A 16,290-nucleotide genomic window follows, 5' to 3' on the forward strand; every position below is an offset into this window, starting at 1 on the left:
GTTGAGAGTTTAGTTTGGGAAGTGATTTTTTAAATAATTTTTAGTTTTTTTTTTTTTTTGGCGTTAAAATATGAAATAAAAAATAGGGAGTTTTTTTCATAATTCCATTTTTAATTTCTTATGTTCCATCCAATTCATATTTTTTTGACTATTCCATTAGGTCCTATTTGAGATAAGAAAACCAAAATACCCTTTTCATTTACTTATGATCTATTTAGTTCATATTATTTTCTTATGTTTCAATAAGTCCTATGGTTGACATAATTACCAAAATACCCCTAATGTGAATGCTCACACTGTCAATGTGAGTGTTTATATCGTCGATGTGTAAGGGCCCGGCCCATGTACAATGTGAATATTCACATTGACATATTAACATTTACATTGATAGGACTGTAAAATTGGCCCGCGGCCTGTGGGCGGCTCGAAACCCGCCCGTTGCCGGGGCGGGCCCGGCCCGTTAATAATGTGAATATTCACATTGACATGTTAACATTCACATTGATAAGAGTGTAAAATTGACTCGCATCCCATGGGCGGCCCGGGGCGAGCCCAGCCCGTGACAATGTGAATATTCACATTGACATATTAATATTCACATTGATAGGAGTATAAAATTGGCCCGCGGCCCGTGGGCGGCCCGAAGCCCGCTCGCTGCCCGGGCCGGGCCCGGGCCGGCCCGTGACAATGTGAATATTCACATTGACATATTGACATTCACATTGATAGGAGTGTAAAATTGGCCCACGCCCCGAAGACGACAGCCTCGGGCCGGGCCGGTGGGCCTAGGCCTAGGCTCGAGCTTAGGCCGGGCTTGGGCGGGCATGGCCATTTTATTTTAATTTTTTTTAATTTTTTCTACTAAAATTTTATTATTTTCCACAAAAAAAGACATTGTGCCTCAGGCGAGCTAGGCCTCGGACCGAGCCTTGAATGGGCCTTAAGCGGGTCGATGGGCCGGGCCGAGCCGGGCTTCAAAGTGATGGCCTAGGCCCTAGCCTAGGGTCTCGGACATGCTCGGGCCCGGACCCAAATGAGCCTGTCCCGAGCCGTGGGCGGGCTTAGAGCAGCCCACGGGCGGCGGGCCAATTCTACATTCCTATCAATGTGCATTTTAAGATGTCAATGTGAATATTCACATTGTTAACGGGCCCGGCCGGGCCTACCCAGGGCCGTGGGCGAGCTTCGGGCAGCGGGCAAATTTTACACTTCTATCAATGTTAATATTAACATGTCAATGTGAATATTCACATTGTCACAGGTTGGGCCAAGTCGTTCTCGGGCTGCGGTCGGGCTTCGGGCCACCCACGGGTTACAGGCCAATTTTACACTCTTATCAATATGAATGTTAACATGTCAATGTGAATATTCACATTATCAATAGGCTGGGCCGGGCCCGCCCCGGGCTATGAGCGGGCTTTTGGCCGCCCATGAGCCGCGGGCCAATTTTATACTATTATCAATGTGAATGTTAACATGTCAATGTGAATATTCACATTGTCAACAGGCCGGGCCGGGCTCGCCCCAAGCAGCGCCACGGGCTGTGGGCAGGTTTCAGGCAACCACGGGGCACGAGCCAATTTTATACTCTTATCAATATGAATGTTAACATGTCAATGTGAATATTTACATTGTCAACAGGGCGGGCCGGGTCCATCCCGGGCTGCCTAAGGGCCGTGGGCGGGTTTTGGACAACCACGGGGCGTGGGCCAATTTTATATTCTTATCAATGTGAATATTAACATGTCAATGTGAATATTCACAGTGTCAATGGGCCGGGCCCGCCCCGGGCCGCCCACGGGCCGTGGCGCGGGTTTCGGGCAGCCACGGAGCGCGGACTAATTTTACACTCCTATCAATGTGAATGTTAACATGTCAATGTGAATATTCACATTGTTAACGGGCCGGGCCGGGCCCGCCCCGGGCCGCAAGCGAGCTTTTGGCCACTCACGGGACGCTGGCCAATTTTATACTCTTATCAATGTGAATATTAACATGTCAATGTGAATATTCACATTGTCAACGGCCCGGGCCAGGCTTGCCCCGGGCCCCGGGCAGGCTTTTGGCCGCCCATGGGCCGCAGACCAATTTTATACTCTTATCAATGTGAATGTTAACATGTCAACGTAAATATTCACATTGTCAACGGCCCGGACCGGGCCCGCCGCGGGCGGGTTTCGCGCCGCCACGGGACGTGGACCAATTTTACACTCCTATTAATGTGAATGTTAACATGTCAATGTGAATATTTACATTGTCAACGGGCCGGGCCCGCTCCGGCTCGCAGACGGGTTTCAGGTCGCCCACGGGCCAATTTTACATTCCTACCAATGTGAATTTTAAAATATGAATGTTCAAATCATAAAATTGCTAACCGTTCAAATCATAAAATTGCTAACCGTTCAAAAAATATTTATACGGGTATCAAAATTAAATATAAGGGCATAAGTGTTCAAGAAAATAGTGTAAATCAAGAAAAAGAACTTTATGGAATAAAACTATACATATATGGGACTAAATGGGTTAAAAAAATTTCTTCATGGACTTCTTGTGTTAAAACACTTCTAAATGGGATTTATCAATAATTTTCCCTAAAAAAAATTGAACTGATTAGAATTATTTTTTAAAATTTAAAAAAAAAAACTACAAAAATAGTTTAGTTTTTTTTTTATATAATTTTAGATTTTTTTAATTTCTTAAAAGTTAAAGTTATTTTACGACTGAATTGGTTAAAATCCACAAAAGACAAAATTAGCTAAAATAGTCAATAAAATAAAATGTCATATTGAATTCATAATCATTTCACTTTTTTTCTCACAAATATCACATCCAATTACAAAAAAATCTAATCTTCTTTCCAAATACAAATTTTTTAGCGTATTAAAATAGTCAAAAATTAAAATAACCTACTAAAATAACCAACTTTCAAAACGAGGCCATAGTCTAAATGGGAAACACTATGGTACAAACCTTTTTGAGAAGTGTGTATCATATGCACTATATAATTAAAATAGAAATTTGCATAATTTTATATTTTTTGAATCATAACTATAAGTACATATGATATATCTTTGAGTAATGCTAGAGACCCCAAATATTCTACCAAAAGTTTTACCAAATGTCTCACATGGGCGTGGGACCCACACAATGTGGGTCCCATGTGGATCCCACACCTATGTAAAACATTTGATAAAACTTTTAGTAGAATTTTTAAGCCCTCTAAGTATTTTTGTATATCTTTTATTCAAAAGTGTATATATTAGAACAAAAATATTAAAAACGTCAAAATTCTTTTAAAATTTCTATTAAATCTCTCTCACATGCGCGACCTACTCCATTACTCATATTAGAATTTCCTAGCCGTCCTATAAATGTGCCTGTTGATATTTCACGAATACCGAATTAACCTTAAATGCAGTCTTTTGACCCTTCGGTTTTCATCTTCAAAGGCATCACAGCTTCGACCCTTTATAGCTTCTTCTCTCTTCTGTTTACTGGGTATGTATATTAGTAGAGAAGACGCACCTGGTTCTAGCATAGAAGACCCAAATTCAAATTTACAAAAACAAAAAATTGTGAAATTGTTTTTATCGGCATGGCTGCCAAACAAGGTGCAACAGTTTCTGTGAGAATTCTGGTAGATGAAGAGAAGAAGAGGGTGGTTTGTGCTGAAACTGGTAATGACTTCGTCGACATTCTCTTCGGTTTCTTGACATTACCAATGGGCACCATTGTCCGACTCATCCGCAAGAATCGATCAGAGCTTGGATCCATGTCCAACTTGTACCGAAGCGTAGAAGCAAATTTCAGCCTAGACAATTTCTGGACTAATGCTTGCATGGATATGCTGCTCCATCCCAGAACTCCATTAGAAACCATTTGCAGGCAAATTATACTAATCTCTCTCTGATACTTGTAAATGTTTTACTATTGGGAAGGTTGAGAAAGAAACCAAAAAATCACAAATTAGTCCCATCGAGACTAAACCACATAGTTTGATTTAATTTTCTCAATACACAGTTAATTTTCAAAATTTTCATGATTTAGTTTGATTTCAAATTTCATGGAACTATAAATAATAATTTGATTTATTCTTAAACTGAATCAATCTGAACCATCGTACCCCTAATATTGAGTTTGAATTCTTAGTGTAATTTACCCTTCTGAAAGTATATAATTTTGGATGTTTGCATTTTCATGTTGGAAATCTCATTACGAAGCGGTACACTGAACATGGGTAATTTGGGGATAGAAAATATGGAGTGCTTTGGGATGATTGCTAAAAATTAATTTTTTAATTTTTTATTATTTTTTTATTATTTTATGTAAGAGATGAAAGAACTTTTAATTTTTAACCAAGTTGTCAAATGACCCCACATGTGATACTTCTCATTAATAGAGAGTTGTGTTTTCTATTTATATTTTAAATTTTAGTTTGATACTATTTTTGCTATTATTGTGTCATTTTTTTTTTTGTTTCTGCTGAAAGGAATATTTTGACATAATAATTTTTGAAACAAGTTCATCAAAGATATTATTAATTAAAATAAATAATTTTCTTATTATAGATTAATTAAGGCTCTGTTTGTTTTATCGTTACCTATTTTCTGTTGTTTGATTACATAATAAATCGCAGTTGATACTACTCAAATTACATATCATGTTTCACTTTTTTTTATACACATTGCACGTTTTTATTATCTCTTTGTCCATTTATATATTTATGCACATATATATATATATATATATATATATATTATGGTTATCAATTGATTGGAATTAGATTTTGAAATTGTTATTTTTTATACTTTCAATTAGTATCTTATTTTATTCTTTAATAATAATATACAAAAGGAATTTATTTAAAAAAATTAATATAATGATTTATCACATTTACTTATTGAAAATTAAAATTCTGATTATTATAGCTCATAATTGTAAGAATGATATTGAATTATTGTTTTAGTTTAATTCTACATGAAAATTATGTATGAATATCATATTTTTATATTCTTTTTCATTTTAAAATTTTTTCTATAGACTCTTTATTTTTATTTTTTTATTGTAAAAAATATTTTAAGTGCTAACCAAGCACCGCAAAACAAAATAAAAATTTTCTTTTAAACAAAATCATTTTGCATGAAATATTTTACGCCGAAACAAACAAGTCTAAATTTTATTCTAATTTTTCATGTTTTAACAACACATTAAAATGATCCAACGGTGCTATCTTGTTTGACCAAAACTTTTATACTTTATTACTTGGAAGTCACTGGTTTGAATCTTCCCACCTTCATGTGTCTTATTTTCATTATATTATCTAACATTTATTATTATTAAAAATTAACATTGTTTTCTTTATTTTTTTTTTAAATATTCTATTTATTTTTTCGTTATCAATGTTAAAGTTCTAGTTCTGACTATTGCAGGGGTTTGAAAATAAATGTAAATGATTCAGAGCCCACAAGGTACTTCATATGTTCTGATTTAGAGTGCAGTTGGAAACAGAATGTTGGATTGTTTAGTAATTACGCGAACTCTATATGTAAATGTGGGAAGTTGATGAACAAAGAGATATTTGCTTTGACTTCGGCCTCCAATACCAGTGAGACAGATGGCGTGTTTGTCACCCGATCGACAGCTTATATTGTCAGTGACAGTTTCAAAATAACTGCCAGCACACCAGGAGTTCTAGTTGAATTGCTTCGCAATACTGGTGTCAAAGATTTGAGTTGTCTCGAGGAAAGAGTTGTCAAGGTTGGCTCTGAGGAGGTAATCACATTCTTATTTGTAACTAGAAGAAAATGTTGGATTTATTTTCTAGTGTGGCCCAATAGTTTACATATTTTTACATGTTTTGTTTTATTTGGACTCCACAATTAGATAAAGCTAATAATAATAATATATATATATATATAAAGTTCAGTAATTAGAATTTTAATATAATCACTCTTCTAAGATAAGAAGGAAGCTTTGATGGATTAGGAATTCTTCTTATAGAGTTTATTTGGCCATCTTCTCTCCTCTATATAAGGATGGGTGACTCCCCTTTCATATCATAAGTATTTTCCATCACTCTAAGTTTTATAGTCATCCTAATTAAGAGAGACAGAGAGAAGAAGGTGAGCAAAGAATTCAAGGTTCAACTATTAGGAGTATTTTTCTCAACTTCTCTAATTCAATGGCTGACAAAAGTATGTTTGTTTTATTCTTAAGTTGTATCGAATTCAAAATCCTGTGAAGTTTAATTTCGTATTATTATTATGATTACATGTATTATTAAATCTTATATGTGGTATCAGAGCTTTAGTTTGTGAATCAATACACCTTGGAATAATAATATATTTATGAATATTGTTATTATATTATAATTATAATTATTCACAAAAAACATACTTTTGTTTATAAGGTTTGAACTCTGTCGGCATGTGATGTGCACTCCACTAAGCGTGCACATCATAGACTCCCTCACTCACAAGAAAACATGATCTGTTAGGTCTTAACCTAAATAAGAGCACAACCCACTCACCTTGTTTTGTGATATGTTAGGTGCAGGCTTTTGTATAATTCCATATGCTGTTCATATGCATGTTTTGATTTATTATCAATTTTAGTGATAATAATTTTTATAATCATCATAATATGATATTAAATTGCCTATATTGCTTGCCGTTATGATAAAGCGCATAGATTAAAAGCAATTTTATAATTTGTTGAATCATTCGGTCTATTAAAGAATTATGATTTTACCTCATCTGATTATATACACTTATTGTCTATTATTGTTTGATATTTATATATTTTCATGATTTAAAATTGGTATCATGATATAATTTTATGACATTAAATATTAAATATTGAAGTGGTTAATTCATATTAGGTGTAATTCTTATTAACCATTATATGAGATATTCATGATTGTCATATTGCATATTTTGATATATACATATATATATATATTCATGTTTATCTAGAGTTATGATTATTATCATATTGGTAATTGCAATCACATAAAAGAAATTCTAGAAATCATAATAGTGATTGAATTAATGATAATTAAATAACTCAAATTAATGAATAGAGAATATTGTTGGTTAGTTCCGTACTCATAGGGTTTACTAATTTAGTAGCTACCAAAGTGGCCTAGATTTGTAAGACTTATGAATATAGCACTATATAAAAGAATTGTTAAAAGGGTAACATTAAGGTCGATAATATTCTCAATTGCAGTTATAATTAGGAGATTGAGACTAGCCCAAAGGAGAGTCACTTTCAAATAATTATGAACTGGGTGGGATAATGTAACTTATGTAATTTGACAGATTAGAATTGAATACCCAAAGGTAACATGACTAGCTGAAAAATTGCATAAATTATTTTAGACATACATAAGTGATTCTTGACGAGTGGACAATAGATATACTTAAGTTTTACCCAAAGGAAAGACTTATGTGATATCAATAGTTTATCATAATTCTCAAAGCTTTAATACGTATATTGTTTATGACTTTTTCCGTGTTACTTATAAGATCTAGTCTTAATATCTCTTAAGATTTGTCAAAAAGATAGCTTGCTATCTAAGATGGTTGGACTTAGAAGAGAGGCTGTATTGACTCCTCCGACCTTCCTGGGATCTTACATGGTTATTGACTAAAGGACTCTTTAGTGACGTTACCTTAACGCTTAAAGTAAAATTTGGTTAAAGGCTGTTGAAGATCGACAAGCCACTTGCTGGCACTATTATGGCTAAATTGACAACAATGAAATATAATGGCCACCGAGGAGTTTAGGATCATATCCTCAATATGGCGACAAAGCTGCAAAACTTAAAACTTTAGGGATGCAAGTTGATGAAACTATGCAAGTTGATGAAACTTTCCTTGTGCAGTTTATTCTCAACTAACTTCCATCACAGTTCGGTGTGTTCAAAATCCACTATAACACCAATAAAGATATGGAGTTTGAATGAGCTAACTAATATGTGTGTTCAGGAGGAAGTGAGGTTGAGGGAGGAAGGACGTCAAACTGCATTGGCTGTAACTCATGGAGCTATAAAGAAAAAGAAGGGTAAGTTTGTAAAATCAAAGAAAAATCCACCAAAGAAAAAGAATGAACCTGGGGAAAAAAATCAGGCTCAGAATGGTTTTAATGTCAAGTGCTACTTTTGTGGCAAGAAGGAACATGTGAAGAAAGACTGCAACAAGAGAAAGGCTTGGTTTGAAAAGAAATGTAAGAAATTTTCTTTTGTTTGTTATGAATCAAATCTTGCTGAAGTACCTTCTAATACGTGGTGGATTGACTCTAAGGCCACGACCCACATTACAAATGACATGCATGGATACCTCTCAACCAGGAAACCGAAGGAAAGTGAAAGATTTGTCTATATAGGGAACCGTTTCAAAGTTGACGTCGTAACTGTAGGAACCTACCGACTAATCTTAGAGACGGGTCATCAGATGGATCTAGAAGACACTTTTCTAGGAATTTAGTTTCGTTATCCAAATTAGATCGTGTTGGATATTCAGTTTTATTTAATTGTAGAAAACTCAATTTAATGTTTAATTCAATAGTGATTGGTTCTGGTAATTTATGTGATGGTTTATATAAAATTACCTTAAATCATGAGTTTACACAATCATTAGTAACTCTGCATTCAAATATTGGTTTAAAGTGTGGTCTAATTAATGAAAAATACTCAATCTAGTGGCATAGACGGTTGGGGCATATCTCTAGAAATAAAATTGAAAAATTGGTGAAGAATAGGATTTTGGAAAACCTAGACTTCACTGATTTTGAGATATATGTGAATTGCATTAAAGGAAAGCAAACCAAACACACCAAGAAAGGTGCTACAAGAAGTAATGAGTTTCTTGAGATAATTCATACAGATATTTGCGGGCCACTCAACATCCCACGTCTTAGTGGTGAAAAATATTCTATCACATTTATAGATGACTTCTCACGCTATGGATATGTGTATCTAATTCATAAAAAGTCTCAGGCTGTTGACATCCTTGAGGTGTACATAACTGAAGTCGAGAGACAATTAGATAGAAAGGTTAAAATAGTGAGATCAGACAAGGGTGGTAAGTATTATGGTAAATATGATGAGTCAAGCCAAAATCCTGGTCCATTTGCCAAATTCTTAGAAAAGAATGGCATTTGTGCTCAATATACAATGCCTGGTACGCCAGAACAAAATGGAGTTGCTGAAAGGCGTAATCGTACACTTAAAGATATGGTTAGGAGTATGTTTAGTTACTCAATTGTACCTATTTCAATGTAGGGTGAAGCTTTAAAGACTGCAATGTATATCTTAAATAGGGTTCCTAGTAAGGCGGTCCCAACAACTCCTTTTGAGTTGTGGACTGGTAGGAAACCTAGTTTGAGACACTTACATATTTGGGGTTGTCCAGCAGAGGCAAGAATCTTCAACTCACAAGAGAAAAAGTTGGACTCAAGAACAATATCTTGATATTTCATTGGTTATTCAGACAAGTCTAAAGGGTACAAATTCTATTGTCCTAATCACAGTACGAGGATAGTGGAGACTGGTAATGCTAGATTCTTAGATAATGGTGAAATTAGTGGGAGTGAGAAAACACGAGTGGTGAATTTCGAGGAAATTAGGGTAGATGTCTCAACATTTGACCCTTATTGAAAAAATTGTTGTACCTCTGACTATTCCACAGGCTGAGGGAAATGAACAACATAATGAAAAACCTTTCACCACCTCATGTTTCACCACTTCATGAAGATACCACCATTGAAAATATTGTAGAACCACCACAACTGGCAGTTATGATAAGATCTCAGAGGGAAAGAAAGCCTGTCATTCCAGATGATTACATTGTATATCTACAGGAATCTGATTTTGATATTGGGATTAACAAAGATCCAATCTCATTTTCACAAGCCATGAATAGTGATGATTCTTCTAAATGGGTCAATGCTATAAATGAAGAGTTAAAATCTATGGAACAGAATAGTGTTTGGGATCTCGTTGAATTGTCTAATAACTGTAAAAAGGTCGGGTGTAAATGGGTCTTCAAGACCAAGCACGACACAAAAGGCAATATCGAACAATTTAAAGCCAGACTTGTTGCCAAGGGTTTTACTCAAAAAGAAGGCATAGACTATACAGAGACCTTCTCTCCAGTATCTAAGAAGGACTCACTTAGAATCATTCTAGCATTGGTAGCTCATTATGACTTAGAGTTGCATCAAATGGATGTAAAAATTATTTTTTTAAATGAGAATTTGGATGAAGAAATTTATATGGAGCAGCCAGAAGGATTTGCAAAGAAAGGTAAAGAACATTTAGCTTGCAAATTAAGGAAATCCATATATGGCTTTAAACAAGCTTCCAAGCAATGGTAATTAAGGTTTAATGATACCATTATCTTTTTCGGATTTAAGGAAAATGCAGTTGATCAGTGCATATATCTAAAGGTTAGTGGGAACAAGTACATTATTTTGGTGCTATATGTGGATGACATTTTGTTAGCTAGTAATGACCTTGGCTTATTGCATGAAACCAAGGAATATCTCTCCAAGAACTTTAAAATGGTCGATATGGGTGAGGCAAACTATGTTATTGGCATAGAGATCTTTAGGGATCGATCTCGAGGATTGCTAGGACTATCTCAGAAAGGATATATTGATCATGTTTTGGAGAGATTCAATATGCAGTTTTGTTCAGCCGGTGATGCACCCATCATGAAGAGTGATAAATTAAGTGAAAAACAGTGTCCAAAGAATGACTTGGAAAGAAAACAAATGAAGGGCATTCCATATGCTTTGAGGCTACAAATCATGCTTTATGGTTGCGAAATTTCATCTCACAACTTGGTGTTGTTGACTCAATTGCCAAGCCGCTGAAGATATATTGTGACAATACCACAACAGTTTTCTTCTCTAAGAACGGAAAGTACTCCAGTGGTTCCAAACACATGGAAGTAAAGTACTTAGTCGTTAGAGAAAGAGTCCAGAAACAACATGTGTTAATTGAAAACTTAAGCACCTCTCTTATGATTGTTGATCCATTCACAAAGGGATTGTCACCAAAGACATACAAAGAGCATGTTATCAGGATAGGTCTTTTAAGCAACCCTCGATGTGTATGGTTAATTGTGAGTGCTTATTTTTATTTGACACTATTTGCGCAATAATAATTTTGTTTCTGTTTTTTCTGTTTCTAAAAGTGTGTACACATTAATTTGAATATTGATAAACAGGAAATGTCTTAACAAGACAAATTATAGGGGGCCTTTCAGGCAAATAATTATATATCCCGATAATGGACTGGGTTGGTGAAGGTTATCGATGGTGTAGTGCATAGAAGGAAATATGACAAATGTTATATAACCGCTATGACTCACATTGGTGATCTGAAGTAATCACAGTATTATAGTTTTTAATATATCTGAACTTATTGGCTATTTTTTAAAAATTCGTGATCACATGTCAAAGTTTTTAGTGTAGAATCCAATGAGCCAAATTTTTTTATAAGTTGCATATTTTTGGAAAAACTCATAATTGCATCATAATCGGCTTAATGAGCCAAGTGGGAGAATGTTGGATTTATTTTCTACTATGGCCCAATAACCTACATATTTGTGTTTTATTTTATTTGGACTCCACAATTAGATAAAGCCAATATTATATATAAAGTTCAGTAATTAGAATTTTAATATAATCACTCTTCTAAGATAAGAAGGAAAGCTTGATGGATTAGGAATTCTTCTGATAGAGTTTATTTGGCCCTCTTCTCTCCTCTATATAAGGATGGGTGACTCCCCTTTCATATCATAAGTAATTTCCATCACTCTAAGTTTTATCGTGATCCTAATTAAGAGAGACAGAGAGAAGAAGGTGAGCCAAGAATTCAAGGTTCAACTATTAGGGGTATTTTTCTCAACTTCTCTAATTCAATGGCTGACAACTATGAAGCACGGACACGTCCCTGAGGCTTGCGTATTAGTGTCGGACACGTGTCGGACACGGACACGCGTACGACACGCTGTTGACACGTGTCCGACACTCTCCCCTGTGTGTCCCCCTTTTTTCAGAATTTTTCAGAGTCGGACACGAGGTTGGACACGCGAGGACACGATTCAGACACGCAGGTGGGTGGATCGAAGAAGCCCTAGAACAGTTGGAGAGGAGAAAGAGAGAGAGACAGAGACAGATCGAGGGAAGAGAGAGAGAGGGAGATAGGTCGAGGGAAGAGAGAGACAGATTGAGGACAGAGAGAAGAAACCTAACCTGTTCGTCTTCCTCGTCTCCCTCTCTGCGCCTCGATCGACCATCGATCGCCCTCGTTTGACCCTCGTTTGACCATCAATCGACCATTGACCTCGTCTCCCTCTCTGCGCATCGTTTGACCCTCTCTGCTCTCTCTCTCTCTCTCGCTAAAATTTTCGACGCAACAGTTATATACGTTATATACTAACAATATATATATATACATATATATATATATATATATATTTATATACTAATAATAAATTATATACTAATAATAAATAATATAAATAAATAAATAATATAACCCCTAACCTTTCTTTTGGTCTTAAATAATATAAATAAATACAAATAATATATTTATTTTTTAATTTTACATATAATAAATAAAATTAGTATATATTTTTTAATTTTGCATATAATAAATAAAATAAATAAATAAAAATAAATACAAATAGTATATATTTTTTAATTTTACATATAATATATAAATAAAATTATATATATTAAACGTGTCCCCAACGTGTCGTGTCCCCCATTTTTTGAAAAATTGTGTGTCCACGTGTCCGTGTCGTGTCCCGTGTCCGTGTCCGTGCTACTTAGGCTGACAAAGGTATGTTTGTTTTATTCTTGAGGTGTATTGAATTTAAGATCCTGTGAAGTTTAATTCCGCATTATTATTATGGTTACATGTATTATTAAATCTTACAGAAAAATCACAATCATTTTATTTTTCTTTTCTTTTTTAATTTTTGTAATCATTTTTTTTCTCTTCTCTTAATTATGTTCTATTGATAAAAATACTAGAGAAAATAAAATTTAATTGAAAAAAGAAAGAGAAAATGAGATGCAATCAAATTAAATTGAGACGCAACTATCTCATTTTCTTTAAAGAGATCAAACTCACTGCGGTGAGAAGAATTCTAATACTGGTGCAATAGTCACCAAACTTTGGTGATGAAGCCGAAGCTCCACCATTCTCAAACCTCCTCCACTTGTTCCTTCTTTGCACCTGTCTTCATCTACTCTCCTAGTTAATGTGAAATTCTCTATAATTCCAAGTACTTGATACTTACCAATGACCATAATCTCCCAATAACTTCTCATTCATGGATCATGTGAAATGTCTCAAATTAAATAATTTATTAATTAATAATATTACAATGGTCGAACATGTTCCCTAACATATTGTAAGTTTGATAAATTATTTATGATTTTCAAAATTGAATTAAATAACTTTGTGATGACTATTTGAAATAATTATATATGTAGCTTCTTGAAATTATTTTAAGATTTTTTTTTTCTATTTGCAAGAATCCTATTAAAATACATCCATTCTATAATTTTTTTTTCCACCTGTACTAAATAACTTCCTAATATTTTTTTATCTCAAATTTTTTGATTTGTAATTTACATCCAACCAAATTGAACTTTAATTTTTTTGGTTTTCTTTGTTCAAAATTATTGCCCTCTCACCAACTGTTATATTTTTGATCTCATCCAACTTGCCAAGTACCCTCTGTCCTTAGATTTTTTGTTTCTACGTTTGGGAACAGGCTAATTTAGTAACTTTTTGGCTATTTGGCTAAAAAGGTAGGTAAAAAAAACTTGTATGTTTGGGATGACTTTTTGGCTAATTACGAAAAGATGTGCAAAAAGTAGAGAGAAAAGAGAATCTTTGACTTTTTGGTATGGGTTGTTGGCTTTTTGGCTAATTTAATAACTTTTTGACTAATTGGCTAAAATAGCCTCTTGCCAAACGAGGCCAAGTCTGATGCATTTTCAGCCATTACAAGTAAATCTCAGTCCATAATTAAATAGAATTTAAGTAGCAGAACAAAGGGTTTTGTGGACATGTTGACCCCCATGTCCACCATAAAGAAAAATCAGAAATTATTATATATATAAAAAAAAATGCATTACAATTTTTATTTTTATTTTTATATAGAGAATGACATGTAACTTACTCATCTGGAAACAAATCATTGTAGTCCATATTGTTTTGCAAAAATTTTACAAGCATGTGCACTATTTAGAAATTATTGTAGTCCTATAGTTGCATATTTTTTTTCATATAGACATGACATCTACCATACTATGGCTCTAATTGCTATCTACTCGCTTCTAGATTTTGAATCTGCTCGAGCGCTCTTTGGTTTCCAAGTCCCCTTTGACAGATGTATTTTTGTCAAATCAAAGTTACCCATCCGAGTTAAGCCTTCATAATTTCCTACCTCAAAACATAGTAGAAAAAGCAACTAGTGGAAGTATGGTAGTGAAGATGGCTACAAAAAACAAGCCAACAGAGGTTGCTGGCAAGAGTGGGGAGCCTGAGGCTCTGTCAGGAGGGACTGCTGTTGAAAAGGCTGCTGAGGTCCCCAAGGAATCGGCTCCTAAAGTAGCTGTTCCCACAGCGACTGTGGACAAGGCTGACCAAAGGGGCCCAAAACGACCTGCCGAGTCCAGGGAACCAGTACAAAAGAGGGCGCGCACGTCTACTGCTTTGGATATAGCGGCACCCTTTGTTATTCAGTCGAAGGTTAAGGATGCCCATGTACCATTGGGTGCCTCGGCTCTTAAGGAGCCTGGCGTCACCTTGAGCCTGGCTGAGGCCATCATCCTTCCAGCAGACAGGGACATACGACGCGCCGAAGATGATGCTTTGGCCATAGCCCGTGTAGTTCAGACGGCAATTAAAGTAAGTATTATGCCGAATTACAACAATCAAAGTTTCAATAAACTTGAGTTCTAACGCAATTTTTTGCAGTCTGCTAAGAGAATGGCCGATATTGGACGTCATCTTCGTAATGTTGACAGCAGCCGCTGACCATGCGATTGCAACTGGAAAGCCAGCCGCCGAACATGCAAAAGCCAAGGAAGCTGACCTGTTTCGTCAAGTTGCTGAGAAAAGAGCAAATACCTTTGAGACGGCTTACAAGGCAGCAGAGGAGGAGCTGAAAAGAGTCAAGGCTAAACTAGTGCATGCGTGGCAATCAACATTGGAGGCGTTCAAAGAAGGGGAAGAGTCGGCCACAAATACTTATGCTGATGAAGCGCTGAAATTCGAAAATAGGGGATTCAAGCACGCGTGGACTAAGGCCCTTGCAGCAGTCAAGGTCAGCTTGGATGTGCCAATCCCCTTTGAGAACGAAGAAGTTGAAGCGCTAGACTCTGACCCTGAATAGACTTGACTCTGATTAGCTTTGTCTTTTGCTTTAAGATTCTGTTGTTTGTTTGTTGTTTTCTTTTTGTTTGTATTTTTTATATGTTTTGACTAGCTAGGGCCATTTTCATGTATAAAATGACTTGCAACTCAATTCAGTTTATTAAAGAAAGTTCTGAAACTTTTGTGAAGAGACCGGCAGTTTTCCTAGTATCTGATGGTTTGGTAGTGCACCGATTGGTTGGTACTACTTCAAGTATCTCTTATCTCAAGGAGTTAAATGTTCCTATTGATGATATTGAGGAACATGTGATTAGAATCAGAAAGCATGAGGCAAGATGTTATTTTTGCTAAGAAATATGAGCACAGTTGGTTTTAATTTTTCTTTTTTTTTTTCTTCTCATGTAGGCATTGAACTTAAAGAAGGCATCTTTGATCACTACATCAGCTTTAACTAGTGTCCTCAACCTCCATTTGAAGAAACCTAAGCAAGAATCGTGACATTTACATGGCACAAAACACACAACACGAAGGCTATGTTTGGATCAAAGAATCATGGCATTTTGATCACAATGTGGTTTGATTTTTGGTATTGAAGTTGACTTGTAACTTCGAATCAGTTCTTATGATGTTATATTACATAACACAAATCATTCTCATTCCGAATTCTGATATCAAAACTTTTATATGTGGTTTATTGGTTGTTGAAGTGTCCTTAATTTGGTTTCCACGTGTAAGAGGAATTGCACATACTTGACAAAATATGTAGGGGGAGCCAAGCAATTTTATCCTTGATTTGGTTTGCAATTTGGAGGAATTGGCACATTGCAACATGGATTCCAACCAACCTTCTGGTTTTTTTTTTTTTTTTTTTGGTCGTC

The 16,290-nt window shown here is 35.2% G+C and overlaps 2 protein-coding genes across 2 annotated transcripts; both read left to right on the forward strand.

The window, feature by feature from the left end:
- Positions 1-3,595: 3,595 nt before the first annotated feature.
- LOC145800378 (uncharacterized) lies at positions 3,596-9,661 on the forward strand. Its single transcript, XM_082890041.1, has 4 exons — positions 3,596-3,885; positions 5,430-5,772; positions 7,992-8,067; positions 9,495-9,661. The coding sequence occupies exons 1-4, from the start codon at positions 3,596-3,598 to the stop codon at positions 9,659-9,661; spliced, it is 876 nt and encodes a 291-aa protein (XP_082746167.1).
- A 4,750-nt stretch (positions 9,662-14,411) lies between these two features.
- On the forward strand, positions 14,412-15,553 carry LOC114303545 (uncharacterized). Its single transcript, XM_028248679.2, has 2 exons — positions 14,412-14,944; positions 15,014-15,553. The coding sequence occupies exons 1-2, from the start codon at positions 14,516-14,518 to the stop codon at positions 15,071-15,073; spliced, it is 489 nt and encodes a 162-aa protein (XP_028104480.2). The 5' UTR covers positions 14,412-14,515; the 3' UTR covers positions 15,074-15,553.
- Positions 15,554-16,290: the final 737 nt, after the last annotated feature.

The sequence above is a fragment of the Camellia sinensis genome, chromosome 10 (assembly GCF_055761805.1).
Source record: "Camellia sinensis isolate YWXY chromosome 10, ASM5576180v1, whole genome shotgun sequence".
Lineage (NCBI taxonomy): Eukaryota > Viridiplantae > Streptophyta > Magnoliopsida > Ericales > Theaceae > Camellia > Camellia sinensis.